At 33.8% G+C, this 25,121-nt stretch overlaps 3 protein-coding genes and 2 pseudogenes across 3 annotated transcripts; 3 read left to right on the top strand and 2 right to left on the bottom strand.

Moving 5' to 3' along the window:
- The first annotated feature begins 3,699 nt into the window (after nucleotides 1–3,699).
- Nucleotides 3,700–5,926, top strand: LOC142548290 (amino acid transporter AVT1I-like; annotated as a pseudogene).
- A 1,444-nt stretch (nucleotides 5,927–7,370) lies between these two features.
- LOC142549799 (uncharacterized) lies at nucleotides 7,371–8,757 on the bottom strand. The gene has a single exon (XM_075658962.1). It carries the CDS (start codon nucleotides 8,256–8,258, stop codon nucleotides 7,575–7,577), a length of 684 nt encoding a protein of 227 aa, XP_075515077.1. The 5' UTR covers nucleotides 8,259–8,757; the 3' UTR covers nucleotides 7,371–7,574.
- A 2,671-nt stretch (nucleotides 8,758–11,428) lies between these two features.
- On the top strand, nucleotides 11,429–14,358 carry LOC142549798 (cyclic dof factor 1-like; annotated as a pseudogene).
- Nucleotides 14,359–17,072: 2,714 nt separating this feature from the next.
- On the top strand, nucleotides 17,073–17,660 carry LOC142550306 (putative calcium-binding protein CML46). Its single transcript, XM_075659534.1, has one exon. It carries the CDS (start codon nucleotides 17,073–17,075, stop codon nucleotides 17,658–17,660), a length of 588 nt encoding a protein of 195 aa, XP_075515649.1.
- Nucleotides 17,661–20,909: 3,249 nt separating this feature from the next.
- LOC142548288 (uncharacterized) lies at nucleotides 20,910–22,370 on the bottom strand. Its single transcript, XM_075656602.1, has 3 exons — nucleotides 21,748–22,370; nucleotides 21,368–21,667; nucleotides 20,910–21,221 (listed from the first exon to the last, which is right to left on the bottom strand). The coding sequence occupies exons 1-3, from the start codon at nucleotides 22,139–22,141 to the stop codon at nucleotides 21,040–21,042; spliced, it is 876 nt and encodes a 291-aa protein (XP_075512717.1). The 5' UTR covers nucleotides 22,142–22,370; the 3' UTR covers nucleotides 20,910–21,039.
- Nucleotides 22,371–25,121: the final 2,751 nt, after the last annotated feature.

Genomic DNA, 25,121 nt, shown 5'->3' with positions numbered 1-25,121 from the left:
AGTGAGAGTAGTACTGGGATGGATGACCTCCTGAGAAGTTCTCGTACGTTAAGCTACTCACGTTTTTTGCCGTTTGATCGGTTTGGTTAGGTGGACCGTAAAAGAGTGATTGTCAGATCCTAACGAGTATTAATTTTTAAGAGATATAAGACAGTACCAACAAATAGACATGTACTTCCCCGGACTCATGGCTTAATACTACGATCCATTAGCACCCAAGTATGTGTATTCAGCGCTGACACAAGTATAAAGAAATAAAGTTGCGCAAAATCTATAGCTTTGGGCCTAATGGCAAACGCTTGATCCTAACAATTGGTATTAGAGCCAAAGTCATCGTCTGTTTCTCATTGATTGCAATGAATGCAATTATTAGAAGAGAGATTGTTGATGTACGATAGTTATCTCTGCTGGGTAGAATGATCGAATCATAGTGCTTGAGATGCTATGCAGTTTAAAAGATTTTAGTTGTACAATCACCACCATCTATAATTTTTGGTAAAGCGTCAAGCGCTTGATCCTAAAATTGGTATGAGAGCGAGGTCATGGGTTCAAGTCTCCCAAGAAGCATATTTATATACTTTTTGAGGAGAATGTTGGGTTGAGCGTACATGAGTGAATATAATACTGAAATGAGTGATCTCCTGAGAAGTTCTCGTGCGTCAAACTGTTAGCGTTGCGTCGCTAGATCTGGTTGGCTAAGTGAGCCGTAAAAGAATGATGTTAGATCTCATGGTTAATATTGTCTCTGCTAGGGATACGGCTAACGATAAAGAAAAGAAAAGACTAATTTCTAAAGGATAATAGACATCACCAGCAGATAGACATGTAACTTCCCAAACTCATGAGCCTAACAATCCTATATATTATGATCCATGTTGGTGTACTCTACGCTGCCACAAGTATAAAAACATAAAGTTGTGTATTGGTTTAACAACAATAATTTTTAGCTTAATAATAAACGTTTGATCCTAACAATTATTATTTATATAAGATATTAAAATATTATTAGTATGCTAATTAATTAAGATTCTATGTCGTGACGGTGGTGCATTTAATAAAAGAACGTGGATGTAAATAGTGGTCCAATGAATGAAAGCAACGAGGCCATGCACGCATACTAACATTATGTTTGCCAGTTCCTGAAAATTTTCGATTTTCGTATGGGTTTTTAATCTCGACCAAAAAACAAGGAATTACGTAATTCGGATTATCAATACAAAAAATATTATTCTGCTATAAAATTTCAATTTTGGTAGATTATAATATTTTTAATTAGTTTGATAAAACTAGCTATTAAAATAATTATTTCAGTGGTTTTATATTATATTTTAAACCTTACGTATCTCAATAGAGTATGTCTCTTGTGAGACGGTCTTACGAATCTTTATCTGTGAGACGAGCCAACCCTATCGATGTTCACAATAAAAAGTAATACTCTTAGAATAAAAAGTAATATTTTTTCATTAATGAACAAAATAAGATATTCGTCTCAGAAAATACGAACCGTGAGACCGTCTCACACAAGTTTTTATCATCTCAAAATTGTTTAATAAAGTCATTGTCAACTTTGCAAGTTTTGACGTCTCAAAATTAATACTCAAAGTTGGCTCTTATTTGGAATGGGAATTTTCCCATGTCAAATCCCTCGAAGACACATATCCACACGTTGCTTATCTTCTATAATTGGAACAACCTTATATCTCATTATGCGACGTCTGTTTAGGCGTATGTCTTTGGTAGATACGGATTCAATGAATGTGCCCATTAAAAAAGCAATTTAAATTTAGTTAAATTCTTAAAACAAGTAAGGAAAATAATAATAAAAATTAGACTATATAATTGGAACAATTGAAAAAAAAAATTCAGCCTAAATACATAGTGGGACGGAAGAAGTACTAAATATGGAAAATGAACTACATAATTGGGACATATGAAGAAAGAAATTCAGCCTAAATACATGATACATGAAGTAGTTTGTTTATTTTTCACACAAATTGAGAAAAACCATTGGAAAAACAAAATTTACAAACAATCTTGGTATTGCATTTTTTGTACATGTTTTCGATTATTTTACAAAATGTTACATAATATTACAATTAAATCATCCAAAGAACAAGTAAATTTTAAGGTAGTTTGACACATGTTAGAACAACTCTTCGAGGCCACGTCTAGTTATCAAGAAAAACCACAACAATTTTGTGGCAGCTAATAATGTTTCAAAACTAGACAAAACCACTAGGCATTTTGTGGCAGCATATAATGTTTCAATGTTTATAAAGTTATATATATTATTATTTGTGAGAAATATTGTAAAGTTTTGAACATGAAAAAAATGCAATTACTTTCTATCAAATTATCCAACCATTTGTAATAGTCCACGGGCTAAATTAATAATATGATAACGGATACCGTTGTTTTCAGTTTTCCAAGTATTTAAGATTCGACTGGGAGAAATTTTTAAAAATAACATTGGTCATATTAAATTAAATCAAATCTCCACATATAATAAATCAATGATAAATTAAAATGATTAGCTTTACTTAAAAAATAAATCTAAACAAAAAATTTAACTAAAGGGTAAATTTTTAAATAATTATTTATATTAAATTTTTGTTAAATTTATTTTGTATGAAATAATATCTATAGTTTAATTTTATTAAGTTTAATGATTTTAAAATTAAATTGTATTATATTAATAATAATATTTTTACTAGTTATAACAATCTTTTCGTATCATTTTATCTGAATTAAATGATCTAACAATTTTGATTTAACAATAAACGGATACAAATAATACAAATACATCATTAGTTTTCATGTTTTTCACTTTTTCAAGACAATATAAAGATGATATAAGACAAACTTGTGAAAATTCGATGTATATTTAAATATGAAATCAAAAATAAATAATTCATGTTGATATAATGTTAACTAAATTGAAGGCTCGAAATGTAATGATATAGTGTGATCTGAACTGAAGGCTCAAAATATGAGAATTATTTATTTTTGTTTTCATATTGAGATATAATTCTATTTATAATATTTTTTTAAAAACTGAAATACATAAAACTATTGATGTATTGTTATGAAGTCAAGTTATTACTTTTAAGCAGACGAAAATCAAAATACTATTTAGTCCAGTGTTTCGGACACGCCTAGATCTAATATTATCATGTAGATTTTTTGGAATGTGACGGTTCAATTCCAATATCATAAACATTGTCTTAGTTTATTTTTCTTAGAAAAAAAAGTAGTACAAACATGCATATTATTTGATTGTTCCAGATTTTTAAAATTAAACAAAAATTTGTGTGAGACGGTCTCATAATTCGTATATTTTGTGAGACAGATTTTTATTTGTGTCATTCCTGAAAAAAATATTATTTTTTATGCTAAGAGTATTATTTTTTATTTTATTAGTTTCTTAAGTCAAATTATTCATTAATTTATCTTTGAATTATTCTATCGAAAGATTTTATATAATTTAAGTTTTATGTTTTTTTATTTTTAATAGTAATACACTTTCCATCAATTAATTGATTATTATTTAAAAAAATATATATAATTATTATTTTTATTGTCTTGTCTTAATTAATTAATTCAACGACCCAAACTGAGGGAAACAAAGAAATAAAATAATAATTTGGTAGCACACACCCGATTACGTTTTATGTGCATATTACCGTATACTACAGTAGGGGATCCTCTCCCCTGAAATCTCTCTTTCAGGAGCCGTTTGACAAATTCTTAAGCCTTGTTACATAACATAATAAGCTTCCCCCAACACACCCCACATTCTCACAAAGCACACAGAACTACACCACTCTCCACGCAGACCTCCATAAATCTTTCGGAAAATCCAATGAAATCAGGCGTCGAAGACGGAAACGGAGCTATCGTCGTGCCGCTCCTGATCGGAAACGGTGACGAGATAATCGATCATAAGGACGACGATCATGGTTTCGTTTCAGGCTCTACTTCTTTCTTCAAAACCTGCTTCAATAGCGTCAATGCTTTATCAGGTATTTTTCTCTCTCTTTCTTCTGTTTGTTCGTGTTCGTCGTGTGTTGCGCCTGGATCCATGCTTTAACTTAGGAAAGCGAGAATTAATGTATTTCTCTTTCACTGGAATTTATTGGTGGTGTAATCAAAGTTTTACGCGTAGTTTTCTGGTGTTTTCACGTGTCACTTCAAGATTATTTAATTTGCTGTCAAATATTTTGTAGGAAATATCGTATAAGCACAGATATGTCATTTTCATTTACAATCTTTTTCTATGCAAAATGTATTGCTGTCAATTTTTATGCTTCTGATCAATGTCGTCATATCAATTAATCTGTTTTCATCATTTCTCAAAAATAGCATGGAAGCATAATCATATTTATATAGATATGCTATAAAATTTCTTAAATCATATAAATTTGATGGTATTAACAAATAGCATTCTACTTTATTTGACACACCCGAAATCATAGTTTGATAAATTATCTTTCTCGGTTATTCTTTTAGTGCATTTATTTGAAATGGATAGTGAGTCGCTTCGTTTCTTTGGGTTTCTCAGGTGTCGGAATATTATCACTTCCTCATGCGGTATCGTCGGGGGGCTGGTTGAGTTTGATATTCTTCTTCCTTATAGCGGCCTCAACTTACTATACTGCATTGTTGATTCAAAGATGCTTGGACATGGACAAGAACATAAGAAGCTATTCCGATATTGGTGGCCGAGCATTCGGGTCTAAGGGACGGGCAATCATATCCATAGCCACGAACATTGAACTCTACTTGGTGGCAACAGGTTTTTTGATACTAGAGGGAGATAATTTGTATGACTTATTTCCAGACATGGAGTACAACATCGGGGGGCTCGTTTTGGGAGGAAGAAAAATCTTTATTGTCATAATAGGCTTCCTTATACTTCCCACTGTTTGGTTAAACAAAATGAGCATTCTTTCTTATATATCTGCTACAGGAGTTATGGCTTCATTTGTACTCATTGGTTCAGTTCTATGGGCTGCTGTATTTGATGGGATTGGATTTCATGGAAAGGGAACATTTGTAAATTTGAAAGGATTTCCCATTGCTGTGAGTTTGTACGCCTTCTGTTATTGTGCTCATCCAGTCTTCCCTGCATTATATAATTCGATGAAAGACCAAAAGAAATTCTCTAAGGTACTATAAAGTATAAACTAAACAAGATTTCGGTTTTGATTACTTGAGTTTTCGATTCTCTTATTTCTGGTTGTGAAATGTGAATTTAATCGCAGGTCATGCTCGTTTGCTTTCTTGTTACAACGACTAGCTACGTATCCATGGCGGTTTTGGGGTATCTGATGTTCGGCTCGTAGGTAGAGTCCCAAGTAACGTTAAATCTTCCGACAAGTAAAACCAGCTCGAAGATAGCAATTTACACTACACTTGTGAATCCATTCGCTAAGTATGCTCTGATGCTAAAGCCAGTCATAAGTGCACTTGAAAATCATCTCACGTCAAGTCCCTAGTAGAGGACTTAGCGTCTTGATTAGAACCGGGTTGGTACTTAGCACGATCATGGTGGCCGTGGCCATCCCTTTTTTCGGGAATCTCATGTCACTTGTCGGCGCATTTTTGAGTGTTACAGCTTCAATTATACTTCCATGTGTTTGCTTCTTGAAGATTTCTGGAATTTATCGGAGATTCGGGTTCGAGATGGTGTTGATATGGGTGATTGTGTTGGTAGGTGGTGTGATTCTAGTTGTTGGGACTTACACAGCTTTGGAGGAGATAATTGAACATTTGTAAGAATGAAGTATTTTCCCGTATGCACAAGTCATTTGAAAGAATTCCAAATAAATTTCTCCACATTTATGGCAAAGCTTGTCAAAAAAATGGAATTTAATCAAAATTTTGTTGGAAATGCTAGATTAATCTCAGTAAATACATTAATTCATACTTGCACCTTTTTCGTCCCTCTCGCGCTTTAAGCTAATGGGAGAGAGGGAGTACTGTGGTAACTCGGTGAAGCCAGAATTCACATGTTCAATTTGAAGTGTGTTTGATTAGAAGAAAGAAAATTTGAAGTGTGTTTGATTAGGTACTCAAGTTTTGAACGTGGATTTGTGTTAATTGATTGCAGATAAGAAAAAAATCAGAAGAGGTTGCGTTTGTTTTTTCCTTTGATTAAAAATACTTGAACACTTGGGGCACGTAAACTTGATTAAAAAAACAGCAGAACTAAGTAACAAACTTGGAAGCCCATTTGTGATTGAGCAAAAGTCATTTCTTTGGACTCCCGTAGAATTGAATTCATGGGTCGAAGCATTTTCTTTTTACAAGAAATCATTTATGGGATCAATGATTTTGTCCTCTCTTTCTCGACCTGGTAACTTTGCGAGTAAGGTTCAGCAGAGAAAGTTATTGATGCTTAACCCAGGGAAGAATTACAAGGAATAAGAACAAGAAGCGAAAGCCACTTAAATGGAGGTATTCATTGTATTTCCTCCTTTATTCCTCAGGGAATTCAGAAGACCAACTTGGATGGCTTGAACCAAGTAAGAGCACATCAAAAACTGCTCTGTTTAATGTGTAGAAACAAGATACAAGTTACAAGACATGGTTGCAAGAAAGTGTCTAGCTAATGTGGATATTGACTCTCCAGAACCCAATATTGCATCTACCCCGTTGCTTCCCTTTCTCTTTTACTATTCCCAACTGGTCGTTTGGCCATTGGGATAGAACCATTGCTATGTAGCTGTGGTCTAAGGACCCTATAAAGCCACCTTATTATTCTGAAAAGGTAGAAAAAGGAAAAAGAGCAGATCCCATGGAAGATGAGACTGAAAGCGCAAGGCCAGTTTTATCCACCACCCTTCTCATGGCGCGGTACGTGGGCATCCGCTACAGGTATCGAAAGTGTGGGTGGATCCAAATCAAACAGAGAAATCATTTAGTTTACTTTATGGCTACATCGATTTTCATTTGTCCGTCCACTCATGTATCAAGATTATGTCTGTCCAAGCGCTCAGGTGCATTTATGTAAGTCTATCTGCAATCCTGTTTCCTTCTCCAAAAATTTGAGAGGTTGACAATCCAATCTTTTCAGACCAGCACTCGCATATTTGTCAGAACTCACCATGATCTAATGCAAAAACCAAGAAAAGGAATCTACCAATCTTGTTTCGGATTTGTCTCAAAATAATTTTATGAATATCGAATACATATTCCGAAGTCCAAAAACTAAAAATGGCCTCAAAGCATCGATAAAACACAAAAGTTTTCACTCTTGAAAGTGGAATATCAAGTAAAACATAAATGATAATAAACTGAAAAACTAAATCTTTGTTTCACATTTTAAAAATCATAAAAATGCAAAGCAGTAAAGTACCAAATAAAGATAAACAATTTGGAACTATTAAATATCACAAAAAATGGTTTTAGAATGTTACAGCTAATCTTCAAATGACCAGTTTGTATGCTTTATTGTTCAGATAACTTATTCCAATAGGTCATAGTGAGCTTATTCAAATGTGGAGACTAACATAATATCACATCGCTATAACCACCTGTTATTGAACATAATCCTAATGATCCTATTGACACTATTTCTTTACCTTTCGAGATTTCCTCGGTCCAGGAACCTCCATTCTCCCGACAGAACACCCACACCTTGCTCGAAAAACAAGAACCGCCCTCCCATTAGGTGGAGCCATCTTCTTTAGCTCTGCCTCCAATTCTCTATGGTGATCACGATGCAATTCAAACAGTCCCCTATTTAATGCAGCCTTTTCTAGCATATCAGGTTTCTTGAGGCAATCCTCCGTCTTTATTTGAATATCGAACTCGGGGGCATTATGCAGACCACAGCAGCCACGTTTACCACATCTCCTATCTGTACACACCATGATCCCCACGAGTGCCATTGCTGAGAATAAAATGCTAAGTCCTAAGCACCCAAACAACAAAGGGGAATGAAAAATCTCCTCGGTTACAACATCTACAACTTCTTCACCAAGCTCAATACTTTTGTGTGCTAAAATCTGAGCGTAAGGATAGACCAAAAATCCACATGCGCCAATAACAGCAACCAAGATTATAACATCAATTATAGCAGAACGAGATTGCTCACAAGCCGGGATGTTCAATTGATTCGTAGCGTTTGATGTCCTTTTGTTCTTGTGGAACTGATTAATTTGCCGAAGCTTCATGGAAGGGTCGGTCGAGTTCACCGAGTTGGGCATCTCTATATGCTTGTCAACCGAAATCGAGCTATGAAAAAAGACCATTTGGATTGTGATTACACCAAATCAAGCCCTAGACCGAGTCTTTCTCAAGAACCCACCAATCAAGATCAAATTCTGAACCAGACCCACAACTAAACAGTAGGTTTTCAGATTAACCCACTTCAAGAATCTGGGATAGATTTGGTTTTCGACGCATAACAAGATCGGAATTCGTCGGTGGCCGCCCAACCTTTATTCATCAAACAACTCAAAATCGTCCCCCAGTTCTCCTAAATCGGTATGATAAAGGATCAAAAATCCAGATACAGATAGATATTAAAGAATCGAGATCCAAACGCAAGAGAACAAGAAAATCTAAGCCGGCTGGTGATTTTGAGAAGCAGAGACGAGAGGCAATGAAGTCAATTAGACGTCATTACAGTCTCGTAGCTTCTATTTCTACCTCGTGTTGCATTACGCCTTTAGTTATCGTTTACTTGTCATAACATGATGAAGCGAATGGCTCATAAATTATTCACCCTAAAACCTCAATCTTCTTTTATTATCGAAATATATTTATCGTAATTTGTTTCATGGATCGAGCTATAGGACATGCCATGGATCTGCATGGCTCTTTCTATTGAGTTCTACCGTAACGAGATCGTGTTTAAAGTATGAGTGTGTCTTGTGAGATGATCTACATGGTTCATAACTACTCCTCTTATTACAATATTATACTTACCTAACCGAATCGTTTTTATTCAAACCCTAATAGTGCTCTAAAATGAGTCTTATAATGAATTTAATAAGTAATTTATATTTATTTTTTATTATTAATATTATTCTAAAACAAAACATTTTCTACCATTTAAAAGTATTTATTTTTGAGTAGGTCTCTTGTGAGACGGTCTCACGAATCTTTATCTGTGAGACGGGTCAACATTACCGATATTCACAATAACAATTAATATTCTTAGCATAAAAAGTAATATATTTTTTTATGGATGATCCAAATAAGAGATCTGTCTCACAAAATACAACATGTGAGACCGTCTCACGTGACTTTTTGTCTTATCCTTTGTAGCCTAAATGATTCATAGACCGGTTCTTAGCATGTTAAAGTGGTCATTTTCCTTTGTACAAACGCAATTAAATTTAGACATTTTCAAGAATTGATTAAAAAAAATTAAAAATTGGACGATTCATTCCTATATCGATTGGACGCCAATGTTGAAATTATTTATTAATGGTTTACTTGCGGATTTCATGTTGATTAAAAGGACGTTCGGAAATAGAATTATAAAATATAAATAAAAAATTGTTGCTTTTATGGGATTGATCTATAAATTGGGGACCCAAGGGAAAAGAGATGGACTTTAAATATGGTAGATTATATGTACAGTTACTATAAAAATTGTATTTAAAATATAATTTTCAAATTTTCTTAAGGGGCTACACCTCGCCTTAAAATTAGCTGGCTCATTACATTAGACATCAATGGGCTAGGTCTAGGAAATGGGCTTTAATGGCATGGCTTTGTTTTGCTTCCAATTAATTTACTCTTGTCATTTAATTATTTTTTAAAAAAATTAAAATAAAACCATGTTACGAATCAATTTTGTAATAAAAATTTCAAAATGACTCATGACATTGTGTAATATTATTATTAATTTAATTAAAAATATTGTTTTTTTATGTCAAATGTATATTGTGTAATATATATTGATCTGAATAAAAAACATATTAATTTTTATTGTGATTATAGATCAGATCGATTTGTCTTATTAACATAGATATGTGAGACCTGTTGTTATTTATTTATTTTGAAACACTTGCCATTCAATTATTTGGTTGCACTTTCAAATGCATGGGAATTTGTTTAGGATTATTCATATTAAAAAATTAAATTACATATTTACAAAAACTTGCGTGAGACGGTCTCACGGGTCGTATTTTGTGAGACGAATCTCTTATTTGGGTCATACATGAAAAAATATTACTTTTTATGCGAAGAGTACTACTTTTTATTGTGAATATCAGTAGGGTTGACCCGTCTCACAAATAAAAATTCGTGAGACAGTCTCACAAGAAATCTACTCTTACATATTTTAGAACATATTCTATAATGGATCTTGTTCCGGTTGGACCGTGAAATAGCGACAGTTAATTTCACTTTTTGTGACAACATAAACACACATTATATGCATAAACACACATTATGCATATAATTGGAAATAGAATTTTATAAAAATTGGTGGGCATACATATTTATTCATGTTAAGCATATAGGAAACATAAATTGTGACCACGTGTGTGGTCCAAAATGAGTGCAAAGCTCAAAGCTATCATTTAAACATAAAAAAAAAAAAAACAAAATCATTATATAAAAAAAAAGAGATGACAATTTGATAAAGAAATCCATGATTTTGGCCCAACTTCGTTTTCGTTACATATGTAAAGTTTAGGTTTGTATAATCTTATTTCGATACATACAACAAAATATAATCTCATTGGTGTACTTTGACCTTTTAATCGAATCATTTAATATTGTTCGAACTTCGAACTATTCATTGCAAGTAATGTAAATTTCATGAAAATATAGGAAATGAGTTCGTTGCAATCATTTATTATCATCGAGATCACGTCTAAATTTCAAGATATTGATATCAATCGATCTACCACGAGAACCATATAGACGTTAGGAAAAAAAAAAACCAAAGCTTTTCTCGTTCCACACGCATCATGGCGTGGCCACACTTTTCTTGAACATTGAAAAAGAAGAAAATGCAACACTTTTGTCCACTTTAACAAACTTGCGTCGCCAACCACAAAAATGGGAATATTATAATAATAACAATAAAAGGAGCAAGAAAATGTTACAACACTAAAAAGTCGGGCCACTTTTTGAAAGAAAAAACAAAAAAAGAGAGTTAAAAAGGGAAAAGAAAAAGGGCTGAGTCAGATCAGATTATGGAGTAAAGTCCACTTTTGCACAACAGAATCAAAAAAATAAAACAAAAGGGAAAAGAGAAGAGGGTGACAAGACCTCAAATATAACTTGTGGCTCAAAATTCATTTTTTATTTGCTGACATGGCGGTTCATCCCATTCCCTTGTCTTGTTTCAGAATACAAATTTTTTGGGATATTTTTGAATACTTCACTTGTAAAAAAAGAAGAAGAAGAGATGTTTTTTTTCTCAAATATATTTATTTATTGAAGCTAATTTTTTAAAACACTATCAAGAAATCAATTTAGTTAGGTATTTCTTTTAAAAAGCTATTTTGTTACCCAAACTAGCACTCAATCACAATTAACAATTCCCTTTCACGCACTTATTTTCCTTTTTTCTGTTCATTTGCTGAAATTTTATTATGTAGTTGGATTATAAGAAGGGAAGAAAGAGAGGAAGAAGGAAATATGTTCGCTGAAAAAGACCCCAAGATAAAACTTTTTGGCAAGACCATAGAACTACCGGAGGCGGCGGTCGCCGCTCCAGTGGTGTCGTCTTTACCTGTTCTAACTCAGTTCTCTGTTGCTGCTGAAGAGGATGGCTCCCAACAAGATCTCACTTGTTCTTCTGATTCTATGCTTGAAGATAGGAACTTAGATTTAGATGCAGAGGAGCAAGAATCAACCAAGGTATGAATTGAAATGAATTGGGAAACGAACCTTTTCTTGATTTTGTGTGAAATACAATGGGTTCGTTTTAGTTTTGGTTATTTTGCAAGATTCTGTGGACTTCCAGGGTAGGTTCCTGCTTAAACTTTCATTTAGGTAATCTTCATGATATAGTTTGTAGATGTAAAAATATTTTAATGTTAAGATTGATGGGAAAGCTTTTGTTTGATGCCATTTTAGGATGTGTAAATTGGAACTTAATTTGAGTCGGTAGTTTTATGATTTTGGTTTGAAGAATTATTTGGTTGAGCTATGAAGTTGAGGGATTTGTTTTTGCTTAAAAGGGAGCTGGGGTCTTGATTAGGATAGTACGATAGTTTTCAAGGACTTTGAAAATGAAATTTGGCTCGTGTCCGGATTTTCTTGATTTGTTGTACTTGGAAGATATCAGTATTTCTCTGCAAAAGCCTCTTTTTTCCCGAAATAAACCTTAAAGCATGGATCTGGAATTTTTACTGTAAATTTATTTCATGGAAATCACTTGTATGATATAAAACTAAAAGGATCCAAGAAAATATGCAATGCTTCATAATTCATATTGTAGCGTAACAAATGGTGGAATCGATTCTTATTGAGACCAATCCATGTTTTTTCGCTTCATGGATAGATTACTGGAGTGTGTTTTTGTATCTCTGCAATATATGGTTTGAGGAGTTAATTTACTTTTTGCCTAAGTTCAATGTGTCCCGAAATTCTTGTTATTAATGATTGACGCATAATGGCGGATTTAGCGGGAGATGGGGAGACAAAATGAGGGGGGATGGCTCATTACAATCTTTTGACTTGTAGTTTTAGAAATGAATTACAATTAAAAATTCAATGTCTCGCCTGAATTGAATCCGCAGGTGTTGACACATGATGGTTGTTGCTTCATGGCTTATTTCTTGCAACATAATTTACTATATGGAATTAGAAGAAACAAATTTCCATGTCATCTCTCTAATGTATTATCATTGTGAGACGCAGAGTCTGTCGGGTACAAAACAAGATGCGGGGAAAGATGAAGATCTAGGCCAACCTTTGATGTCAAAGGAATTAAGAGATTCTAACAGGATCCCACCAATGACTGGGGACTCGTGGACACCTTCTGCTGATGACAGTGCTGTAGCTAAGAAAACCTCGAGAACTGAAGAAGACCAGAGTGGGGCAGGTAACTCACAGGATAAAACTTTAAAGAAGCCAGACAAGATACTTCCTTGCCCACGATGTAATAGCATGGAGACGAAATTCTGTTATTTCAATAATTACAATGTCAACCAGCCTAGACATTTCTGCAAGAATTGTCACCGATACTGGACAGCTGGTGGGACAATGAGGAATGTTCCAATAGGTGCTGGCCGCCGTAAGAACAAGAATAACATGTCCCAGTTCCGACATCTAACTGTTCAAGAAGCTCTTCAGAGCGCCCAAGTGGATATACCAAATGTGATTCCGGCGGCTCTGAACCCCAATAACAGCACTGTCCTTACATTTAATTCTGATTCACCTCTATGTGAATCAATGGCCTCAGCTTTGAATATTGCCTGATGAGTCAATCATTAACAATACAAGAAATGGATTCCACATACCTGAAGTGAATTTATCTGTTTCTCATGGAAGTAAAGTGAACCGAGATGATCCCTCAGTTGGAACTTTCACTGGTGCTGCAAGTTCAACGGGTGACAGGAGTAAATATGTCTTGCCAGAATTGACCTCAAACTTTCCTCCTGTTCCTCCACAAGTACCATGCTTTCCTGGAGCCCCCTGGACTTTCCGATGGCACTCTGATCCTTGGAGCTCTCCGATATCTCCACCTACTTTCAGTCATGCTAGTTTTCCTGTGCCATTCTTTTCTACAACACTACCATATTGGGGTTGTGCTGTACCCAGTGCCTGGAATGTTCCTTGGGTTTTTCCGCCAATGCCTACCGCCATTCAATGCGACACACCTCAAAGTTCCACTGGTCAAAATTCCCCTACTCTGGGGAAGCATTCCAGGGATGAAAACGTTCTAAAATCGCCAAATGGAAGTGAGGCAGAGACACAAATGGAGAGCAGCTCCGAAAAGAGTCTGTGGATTCCGAAAACGCTGCGAATTGATGATCCAGAGGAAGCGGCAAAAAGTTCTATATGGGAAACACTGGGGATAAAGCATGACTCTGTTGATTCTCCAGGTGGAGCTCGACTTTTCAAGCCCTTCCAAAACCAATCAAACAGTGATGAAAAATCAGATGTTCTTGAAACCTCTACAGTATTACATGCCAATCCAGCAGCACTGTCCAGGGCATTAACCTTTCAGGAGAGCTCGTGAGCTCATCCATCTCGAACTCCGTGCATATCGCAGGCTCAGGTCGAACGAAATTGATAGACTAGATTGCAGAGGTAGTTCGTTTTTTCGAAGTTTTTGTGCATAATTTTATAAGATACATAGAGCTAGAAAAGAGTGTTTTATGTGATTGAGTGAAACATGCGTAAAAATAAAGAGCCGTGTCGAGCATTTTATCAGATCATCTAGAATGCATGAGATTTCTTTGAATCTTGTGATGGTGGTGTGTGTTTTAGCAAAGTGGCTATTTTTGAATTTAGGCTCAGATCTCTTGAAATTTCAACGGAAATTTCGATTTTTTTATAGGATAACTAAGAGGGACTTTATCATTTTGAAAAACAATTCGCAAAAAAATCTTAATATCCCCAAAATTTTAAATATATTACGACACAAATTTATGTGAGACGGTGTAATGGGTCGTATTTTGTGATATAAATTTTTTATTTGGGTCATCCATGAAAAAGTATTACTTTTTATTGTGAATATTGGTAGGGTTTACCAGTCTCACAGATAAATATTCATGAGATCGTCTCACAAGAGACCTACTCATATATTATTATGAAAATTACTAGTTCAATTGATTTTGTGAAGTTTAATTTAATATTTTAATCATACATTCATACCCTCATTCTACCATTTTATTAGTGAATTGTTTTGTTCCATTTTTTTATAAAATAACGTCTGTTTCTTAAATCTCTCAATCCTATTTTTCAAGAAAATAAGACAGGTAATTATTTTTGAAATTATTTTTTAAACAATTCATTATCTTTTAAATTTATTGATTAAGAAAATTTGTTCAAAAAATTGTTTAATGGAATATAGATTAAAAATTCCCATCAGTATTCTAACAGCGTATTGCTTTTTGACTGCAACAAGTTTTATCATAATTAAATATTAATGTCACTTAGTATTGAATATTGAGTTGTATAGATTGATAAAATATCTAAGTATTACTTCAATATTTCCAAAATCTACAATTATTTTTATGTTTTCTAGATCGATAACGAAATTTTAAATGCTCAAAAAACTTGCACAAGTTAAAATAGTTTCCATACTCAAATCATTTTGATGCAGAAAAATAATGTGACAAATTATTTTGTCAAATTTTTTTACAAAAATAAATAATTCCAAGCTTACATAGACTTTTTGGACATGTTTTGCTCTTGTTATTATTATTTTTTATGACGATATAACTCGCGGTTGCTATTTTTTATGTGTATTGAGTGAAGTCAAGGGCTGACGTATGGGGTATATTCAATCTAGGAAATTTAATTACTTTTGATGACTTTCATGGATTTTAGAAATCTAGAAGTATTCAACATGGATTTTTGTAGACTCTATAAAAGTTTTGGGTATCCGAAATTAGGATTTGTAGAGTTGTTAAAAGTAAAGTGGTATTCAAATTTGATTTTTGAAGACTGTATGAAAATCTATAAGTATCCAAAATTTCCATAGATTTTCCATGATTCTTATAGATTTCTTTATGTACAAAATTTAAAACACTAGGTATAATAATTAGAAATAAAAAATTCTCTTCTACTCACTCTAGAGATTTTGGTAGACTTTTATCAACAAATTTTTGCACCCCATATCGGCGGCCGCTCTTCTTCCTCCTGCACAAATTCCTTCAAAGGTACCTTCTTCAGTCACGATTTTTTTTTTGTTGTTGTACAAATTCAAGTTGACTTCTCAATTATTATGGTGTTTCATTTTTCTTTTTTCCTTGTCAGCTTGATCATGATTAGTTATCATAAATCTATATAATTTCACGATTTTGTCTACACATTCACACAAATCCTATTGAGAATAATTCGATGCACACAAACCTAATTTCACAATTGTATCAAATGTCTCACTACATTAACAATATCTCGAATCTACATAACAAATGAATTTAGTTGTAGACTTCGAATCTTTCGTTAAATTGATTCAAGTATTATTTGTTGTCTAGCGACCACAAATTTATATATATTAGTGTTGATATAACTATCTAAACATTAAATTTTTTTTTGGTAATTTTATATATATAAATACATGTATAGATAAAGACAAAATCATCTACTATATTTGCTCGAACGAGCTCTGTTTACACAAATTATTAAAAATAAAAGTCACTAAACATCATAGACGAACAAAATACGATTAATCATTGATAAAACATTCAATTCATCTATTTTTTAATTAAAAAATATCAATATATTGTTTTAATCATTATTGTGCTTGGGACATCAATTTTTTTTTAAAAAAAAAGATGAATTGAGTTTTTTTTTTTATCAATGATTAATTGTATTTTGTTCATACGTAGTTTTTAATAATTTGTATAAACAGAATATGTTTGAGCAAAATATAACACAGTTTGAAACACGAAGAATTAGTTCCGTGCATATGTATGTATATGTTGTGTCATCGCCGCAAAAGTCTTGGTCAAATTAACCCAAATAATGGGAAACAAAAAATATCAAAAGGTAATTTCCAGGAAGAAATGCCCTTTTGTCTTTTTGACTAAATAAGGTCGATACCAAGAGTCGGTCCATCAATTCCTCCCATTCTCGTTTAATGTCGCAGTCACTATCAAAGACGGGGAGAAATTTCCCACTCATTCTTGGAAAGTGGCGCAGAATAATATTTATATATAAAATATTATTATTCCAACCTCTTTTCACTAAAAAAAAAACACCAAACGAATAAATTACATGCACTCACCGAGAAACTTCCTCCAAATTTCCAAGATTTGAAGCCACTCCTTCCCTCGACTATAAAAAGAGAACCTCCACATTAAATTCTCTCAGAAAAAAAAAATCAACACAAAATACATGCAAGGAAAATTTATCTTTAAACTTGCAAATCTTTAGATTCCTCATCGATCGAGAGAAGAAAGATATCATTATTAGCCATGTCTCTCGATAATGTAAGCCAGTTCCCACTCGAGAATATTTCTCTCTCTCTAAATTCCAAAATCCTGCAGTTCACATTGATTGCTGGATTGGTACTTAAATTTCTGTTGGTTGCGTTCCTTGACAAGAAAAGGATGCACAGCTTTTTCTTGGGACTTTTCAAGTCCGCAGTTCGATCCCAGGTGTTACCCGAGGATTCCAAATCCAAAAAGCGGTCTGTCAAGAAACAGAAGAGGGTTGATCCAATCTTGCGCAGAGGAGATGTCGAGATTGTCTTAGGAAGTCTAGGATTGATAAGCAATCCCGAAGAAGCAAGGTTGGATATAGAATCTCATGAAATATTTAGCCTTTTCGAGGAGAAAAACCCGAGCCCGGATGAATTAAAGGAAGCTTTTGATGTGTTTGACCGTAACGGGGATGGGTTTATGGATTCAGAGGATTTGCAGAAAGTTATATGCTCTCTGGGATTAGATAAAGGATTGGAGATGAAAAGTTTCGAGAGGATGATTGATGTTTTCGACGATAATGGAGATGGGAGATTGGATTTTGAAGAATTTGTTAAATTCTTGGAGTACTCTAGTTTATGATGAAACATTCTTTGATTATTGTAAAGGAAATATAAAATCATGCGTTGTTAGAAGTTGGGGAAACCGAGCTTGATCTTTTTTACACAAAAAGCTGGATGTTAATAGTTTTGTTTGGTTGAGCTATTATAATTTGAAGCTACAAGTTTCCTGAAATTCTAAATTAATTCATACGATATTGTTTTACCCATAAAATAAATAATACCAAAATATTCTGAAATGTCTCTTGTTTTTTACTTTAAAATATAATAAATACTTCGATTTTTTTTTATAAATATTTTCTTCTAAACTTAAAAACCATCCAACATAACTAATATTTTAAAATGTCAATGCATAAAAATAATAAATCACCAATAACAAAATTGTAAGTCAATAAAAAAACTCAATATTAAAACTTCAAAACAATAGCATAAAATATTTAGTAGCATAATCCTCAAAACTTTAATTTCAAAAACTTTAAACTTAAATAGAGTAGAGCGGAAAATAAAACTGTATTGTCAAACCCGATCCACTCAAGCGTAAGCGTCTCCCTCAAAATCATCCTCCCTGCAACCATCTATACCTAATGAGTCTAATGATTTAACATGTTCTGACCATACGTACCAAATAATAAATATACATGAACATACATTTAAAAATCATATTTTTATTTAAAGTAAGTTGGCATAGAAATCTTAAACGTAAATAAATCATAAAGACTTTCATCATTGTATATCATTTTGGGTGAAGTTTGATTCTTGAAAATGACTGTCATTTATCATGTCATCATGCGGTCGATTGATTGGTCTATATACACCAAATATCTGGGGACGAGGCGTCAGCAACTCTAGTCACTGGGCCGCGGCCAAATATGAAAATACGATTGTTGGGCTCCATCTGGGGCCTTCCCCCATAAACGGACTCCTTTTGGGGCCTTTTCTCTTATAATATTTTCATTTGTAAGTTCACCATTCCTTCTTAAAACGGATCCCCTATATATCATCTATGTCACAGTCAATTTACATCATTCAAAATATTTTTCTTTTCATTTTATTATAAAATATTGTGTCATTCAAAAATCGAAAAAATAGGATTTCAGGAAGATCGTACAACCTTTGCATATATCATAAACATTTTAAAATATCATTTAGCATATATTATGATTCTTCGGGACAATGCCAGACCTTTCGAACTACCCGGAACGTGAAATAACCATTTTACCCCTGGACCCCGAATTTTCTGTTGTTGACTTTTTTATATTTTTTTTGACTCAAACCTATCCAAACCATCATGTAAGCTTAAATTTGACTTCTGATATTTTTCTTAGACGTAAATCAAGCCTTTCGATTTAATTACTTAATAGCTAGACCATAAAGCGTTTTGAACCCGAATTAATTCAAAACTTAATATTTTATTCCCAAATTTTGAACTTAGACTTTTCATCCCTAAACTACCCTCGTGAACTATGAACCATCCCCCATGAACCATGGTTTTGCCCCGTCTCTTTTCCTAGCCATTTTCGAACCCTTCTTCAACTCCTAAGCCACACTCTTTCAAAAAACCAAGCCACCCTCGAGCCACCTTGGACCAGACCCTAGCTACCCTCCTGGACCCTACTGACCCTACTGGACCAGCCCCTGACCAGTAGTAATCATGCATAGCCTCGTCTCCTAGCCTCCCCAAAAAACCGAGCCCTAAACTTCCATCCTAGTGGCCGCAACTTCCTTCCTTGGTCCATCAGCAAGTCCAGACCTGCTAGCTCTCTCCCTAGTCCTTGGACATGGCCTTGGGATGCAAGGGATTCGGGTGATCGTCGTTGGAAGAAGAACGATGAAGAAAATCGAAGAACGAATGAGAAAAAAATCGTAAACTTCCTTGGCTTGCAAGAGGAAATCACCCGCTGTTCCTTTCCTTTCTTTTCTTACGTGAATTGTGTGTGTGTCGATGTATGTGTAGGTGTTTAATTAGGGGCATGTGTGTAGGACTCTTTCAAAAAAATTTCATAAATACTTAATTAATGAGTTTAATTAACTCTAATTTTTAATTAATAGATTATGCCCATTAAGATTAATAATCATTATGTCTCAAATTAAAAAATTTAAAAATATTTAATTTCAAAAAAATCTCATAAAATACATAATTTCCTTGCTCCCATTAATTAATTTAAATTTGACCTTAAAAATACAATAATTTTTAAATTATTTAAATTAAATATTTCTTAACTAAAAATGAAATTTTAACTTTTAAATATTTAAACCTTAATCGTCTCTGGTACTCCGACCCCGGCCAACCACCGGTATTATTCGCCTAAAAATTTTTAAATTATGCAACCTAGCAAAATTACACAATTAATCATTTAAGCACTCAAAATATATCATTCATGCATTCAAAATCATTTAATTAAAATATTTTACAATTTAATAATTTTCATGCATGCGGTCTACGTGGACTGATTTTCGAGCGTTACATTTTCGATATGGGAAATTAACAAATTTAGTCACCTGAGTCATGTTACTGTCATCTGATATGTTAAAATTGGGTTTTAACCACGGGATTTTGTTTCTAATTGGTTCATAAATATAATTCTTTGGCGTCATATAAGCAATTTTTTTATGCTTTCTCACTATTTTCCAACGTTAAAACAGAATATGACTAAAATAAAAAACTAACTAACATCGATATGACTACCTAAATTTGACTATTTAGCCAATGACTTTGGCAATTTTTTTCATATGCTGTATAACCGGCATACCCAAACAAATTAAATTACTCTTTTTTTCTTTACTATATTACCGTTAACATCATGTCTCCACTTTCACACATATATTTATTTACTTATTATTAGTATTGTTATTGTTTCTTTTTAGTCTACTTTAGAATTACCTTAATTAATGTCAAAGAAAGCACTTTCTTAATTTGGTTGTATAATTGATGTTGACAAAAACTTCTTTCGGGTCGCATTTTGTTAGACGAATATCTTATTTGGTTCATTTATGAAAAAATATTATTTTTTATGCTAAGAGTATTATTTTTTATTGTGAATATCGGTAGATTGACTCGTCTCACATATAAATATTCGCGAGACCATCTCACAAAGAACCTACTCATTGATGTTTTGCCGGTTCGTGGTAAAGCATGTGTAAATTCAAGATTCGGAGAGAGGAAATGCTCTAATAAATTTAGGAGGATTCATGAAATTTAAAATTTTCAAAAACTTGAATTTTCTTTAAAAAGTTTGACCTTTCTCCCCTCGTTCCCACTTAATCTACTGCTATACAAATCAGAAGATAACTACAAAGGCCACGTGAACTTTAAAATGCAACAAATCTACACCTCGTATCTGGATGACATCTAAAAGAAATTGATTTTTGATTTGATTGGGATTTTGATCGATTCATAATTACTAGGCCCCGACCCCAAGAAAATCTATGAAAACAGGAATTGTCGCACTGTTCTGATCACAATGGCTCTCTCCAGTCGATGACGGTCCAGCAAATGATATCTCAGACGTTGACAATTTGTTGTTCATTGTTGAATCCTGCAACAATATTTCCCTTTTCATACGTCGTCCCCTCTTCTCCCAACCTGCAAATTTAATGATCCAAACAATATTCATTTAATGCTTCAGTTTGATATATAAGTATCATATTATAGAAGATTGGTATTCTAAAGAGGTATGCATCATGTAATTTATTGAGTGAAAAGAGGAGAAAAGGTGGAAAGATGCAAACCAGAAGTTGCATAATTTTCATCCGTGTTAAATCTTGTGTAATAATTTGCAGACTGAGAACTCCATTTTCCAAGTTTCATCCATGAATTTGATAGTTCCCTGTATCTCCTGGCCATCACAACGTGCCAGTGATTCTTCACTGCATTATCTGTTCTACCTGGAAAAAGCCTGGAAATCAGCGACCATTTGTTGCCATATTGTGTTTGAGCCGCCATTAATCTTCCCTCCTCTTCTTCACCGAAAGCTCCTTTGTCGATCTTCGGGTCCAGCTGATTATGCCATCTCAATCTGCAGCTTTTGCCTTCGAAAAATCAAGTAAAAGATTACTGAAAGAACAAGTAACTAACATTGTTTTGAAGATATGTGATTAAAGACCATTACTTGATCTTCCTGTTAGATTTCCAGCTATGACGTTCCAGTTCTTCGGACCGTACACGGCTACAAGTTCTCTCAGTTTGTTGTCTTCTGAAGGTTTCCAGTGCCCTCTAGAACATAATTTCGACTGCTTATTTCTAAAACTTTTGCAGTTTTCATCTGGGTTTTCTCCGTCAATGAAGTTGATGAAGCCATTGTTATTAAATTTCTCGCCGCAAGCTTCCATTGCAGCATCATCAAACATTCCTCCCCCTCCCTTCGAACCGCGTCCACGTCTCCTTCGCAAGTCCTTAACTTGCTCATGAGAAGCCTTAAAAGCATAGACGACAGGGAAACCCAATTCACGACGGTGGTTGATGGCGCCGGAGCCACCATCTTCTTGGTCGTGTTGCCGCGACATGGAGATTACTTATACACACACAGCAGAAACGAAAAAGCGCAGAGCAAAAAAAGGCAAGAAAAAACGGCTTATTTAACAGAGAATGAAGAAAACAAAGAAGGTTGGAATAATTTGAGAAAGAGACGGAGATTTATTCACGGAAATCCACACGAATTACTGAGCTCCATCTGCGGAGGGACATGAAGGGCCTGCCGCCTGCCTGGCTCTACCCAGTGGGCAGTAGGTATGACCCCTACTTTGACTTTATAAGGACTCCATTAATGCTCTGTGCACCAAATATGGGTGCAGTCTTCTTACATTTTTGGATTTCACGTAAACAATGGAATGGAACTCTTTGTAGCAAAACATTATTTTCCCCCTTTTGAGGTTTTCAGCACTAATTTTCAAGCGGCCATTATTGGTTTGGAATAAATATAAATATATATTATATGTTCTGAAAAGTAAAAATTTATGGTAAAAAGTAAAAATCTCAAACTTTCAAAATTTACCAAACTACACACTTTATAATATTTTTCTTTCTACTCAATTGTGAATTTCTTCACAAATGGTGAGCCTATTTATAGAATTTCTTTACAAATAATCCAAAAATAAAATACATCATTACCTCCATCATCACACACAAATTTCTAATTTTTACAACTCTTATTTTCAACATTCAAATATTCAAATATTACTTTTTCAACATTCAAATATATTATTTTCAACACTCCCCCTTGTGATGATGATCATGATACGATGATGTCTTCATTACGTGTTTTTATACTGCCTCGTTAAAAACCTTACTAGGAAAAACCCATTGGGATAAAAACCATAGTAAGGGAAAAAGAGTGCAGTCACGTAAACTCCCCCTCATGTTGACACGAACAATTCTTCACAAATTTCGTAGATTGCGCGTCCCAATATTATATATGTGTTTTCTGAATATTGACGTAGGAAGTGCCTTTGTGAAGAGATCTGATGAGTTTTCACTTGATTGAATGTGACGAACATCAATACATTTATTCTTCTCTAGTTCTTTGGTGAATGCGAAGAACTTAGGAGGAATATGTTTAGTTCTGTCGCTTTTTATGTATCCCTCTTTCATTTGAGCAACACATGCAACATTATCTTCATATAATATCACAGGCTTCTCGTCGAATGATAATCCGCATGAGATTTGGATATGTTGGGTCATTGATTTTAACCACACACATTCACGGCTTGCTTCATATAGTGAAATAATCTCGGCATGATTTGATGAAGTTGTTACGAGCGTTTGTTTCTGTGAACGCCAAGAAATTGCAGTGCCTCCATGAGTAAATACATATCCAGTTTGGGAATGCGCCTTGTGTGGATCAGATAAGTATCCAGCATCGGCATAACCAATTATACTTGGATTAGCATTTTTTGAATACAAAAGTCCCAAGTCTGTCGTTCCTCGTAGATAATGGAATATATGTTTTATTCCATTCCAGTGTCTATTTGTTGGATATGTGCTAAATCTTGCCAACAAATTTACGGCAAAAGATATATCAGGCCTTGTACAATTTGTAAGATACATAAGGGCACCGATAGCACTTAGATATGGTACTTCTGGACCAAGAATATCTTCATCATCTTCACATGGACGGAATAGATCCTTTTCTATGTTTAATGATCTAACCATCATTGGAGTACTTAAAGGATTTGATTTATCCATATTAAAACGTTTAAGGATCTTTTCTGTATAATTTGTCTGGTGAACAAACATTCCACATTCTTTTTGTTCAATTTGTAAACCCAGACAATACTTGGTTTTTCCAAGATCCTTCATTTCAAATTCTTCCTTCAAGTATGACACAACTTCTTGAATTTTTTTATTCGTTCCAATGATGTTTAAATCATCAACATATACAGCAATAATTACGCATCCGGATGTTGTTTTCTTAATGAAAATACAAGGGCATATTGAATTATTTACATATCCCTTTTTCATCAAGTGATCACTTAGTCGATTATACCACATTCGACCAGATTGCTTTAAACTAATCAAATACCAAAACGTAATTGCATCCATCACGGGAGAATACGTTTCTTCATAATCAATTCCAGGCCTTTGAGAAAATCCTTGTGCAACAAATCGAGCTTTATATCTTACTATTTCATTTTTCTCATTTCGCTTTCTAATAAAAACCCATTTATATCCAACAGGTTTTACACCTTCAGGTGTAAGGACTATAGGTCCAAAAACATTACATTTATTTAGCGAATCCAATTCAATCTGGATGGCTTCTTTCCATTTTATCCAATCCCGCCGATTTTTACATTCACCAAAAGATTTTGGTTCATGATCTTCATTAGCATTTATGATGTCGATTGCCACATTATAAGAAAATATATCATCAATTTCTTCTATATCTTTTCGGTTCCATATTTTTCCAAGTATTAATATAATTGATAGAGATTTCATGATTCTCGTCAGTTTGTGGTTCTGACAGAACATTTTCATCATCTTGTGTTTCTTCAGGAACATCATTCTCTATTTTGTGATCATCATGTGTTTCTTCAGGAACATCATTATTTATTTTGTGATCATCGTGTTTCTCTATGAATTTTCCTTTTCGAGGATTTTTATCCTTGGAACCGACTGGCCTTCCACGCTTCAGGCGTTTAATGATATCATGAGTATCTTCAATTTGTTTATTTGGAATTTCAATTCGAGCAGGGGCATTTGCAGCATGTATATATGATTTAGTTACCTCTTTTGTGTCTGCAAATGCGTCTGGTATTTGATTTGCTATTCTTTGCAAGTGCACAATTTGATGTACATCTTTTTCACATTGTTTTGTTCTTGGATCCAGATGTAACAATGATGATACATACCATGTAATTTTCTTTTCGGTATGTTTTTGTTCTCCCCCTAACATTGGGAAGATTTCCTCATTAAAATGACAATCAGCAAAACGTGCTGTGAACACGTCGCATGTCTGAGGTTCAAGATATCGAATGATTGATGGACTAT

This window comes from Primulina tabacum, chromosome 6 (genome assembly GCF_025594145.1).
Source record: "Primulina tabacum isolate GXHZ01 chromosome 6, ASM2559414v2, whole genome shotgun sequence".
NCBI lineage: Eukaryota > Viridiplantae > Streptophyta > Magnoliopsida > Lamiales > Gesneriaceae > Primulina > Primulina tabacum.
The sequence above is the reverse complement of the archived record's forward strand: the minus strand, read 5'-3'. Positions and strand labels throughout refer to the sequence as shown.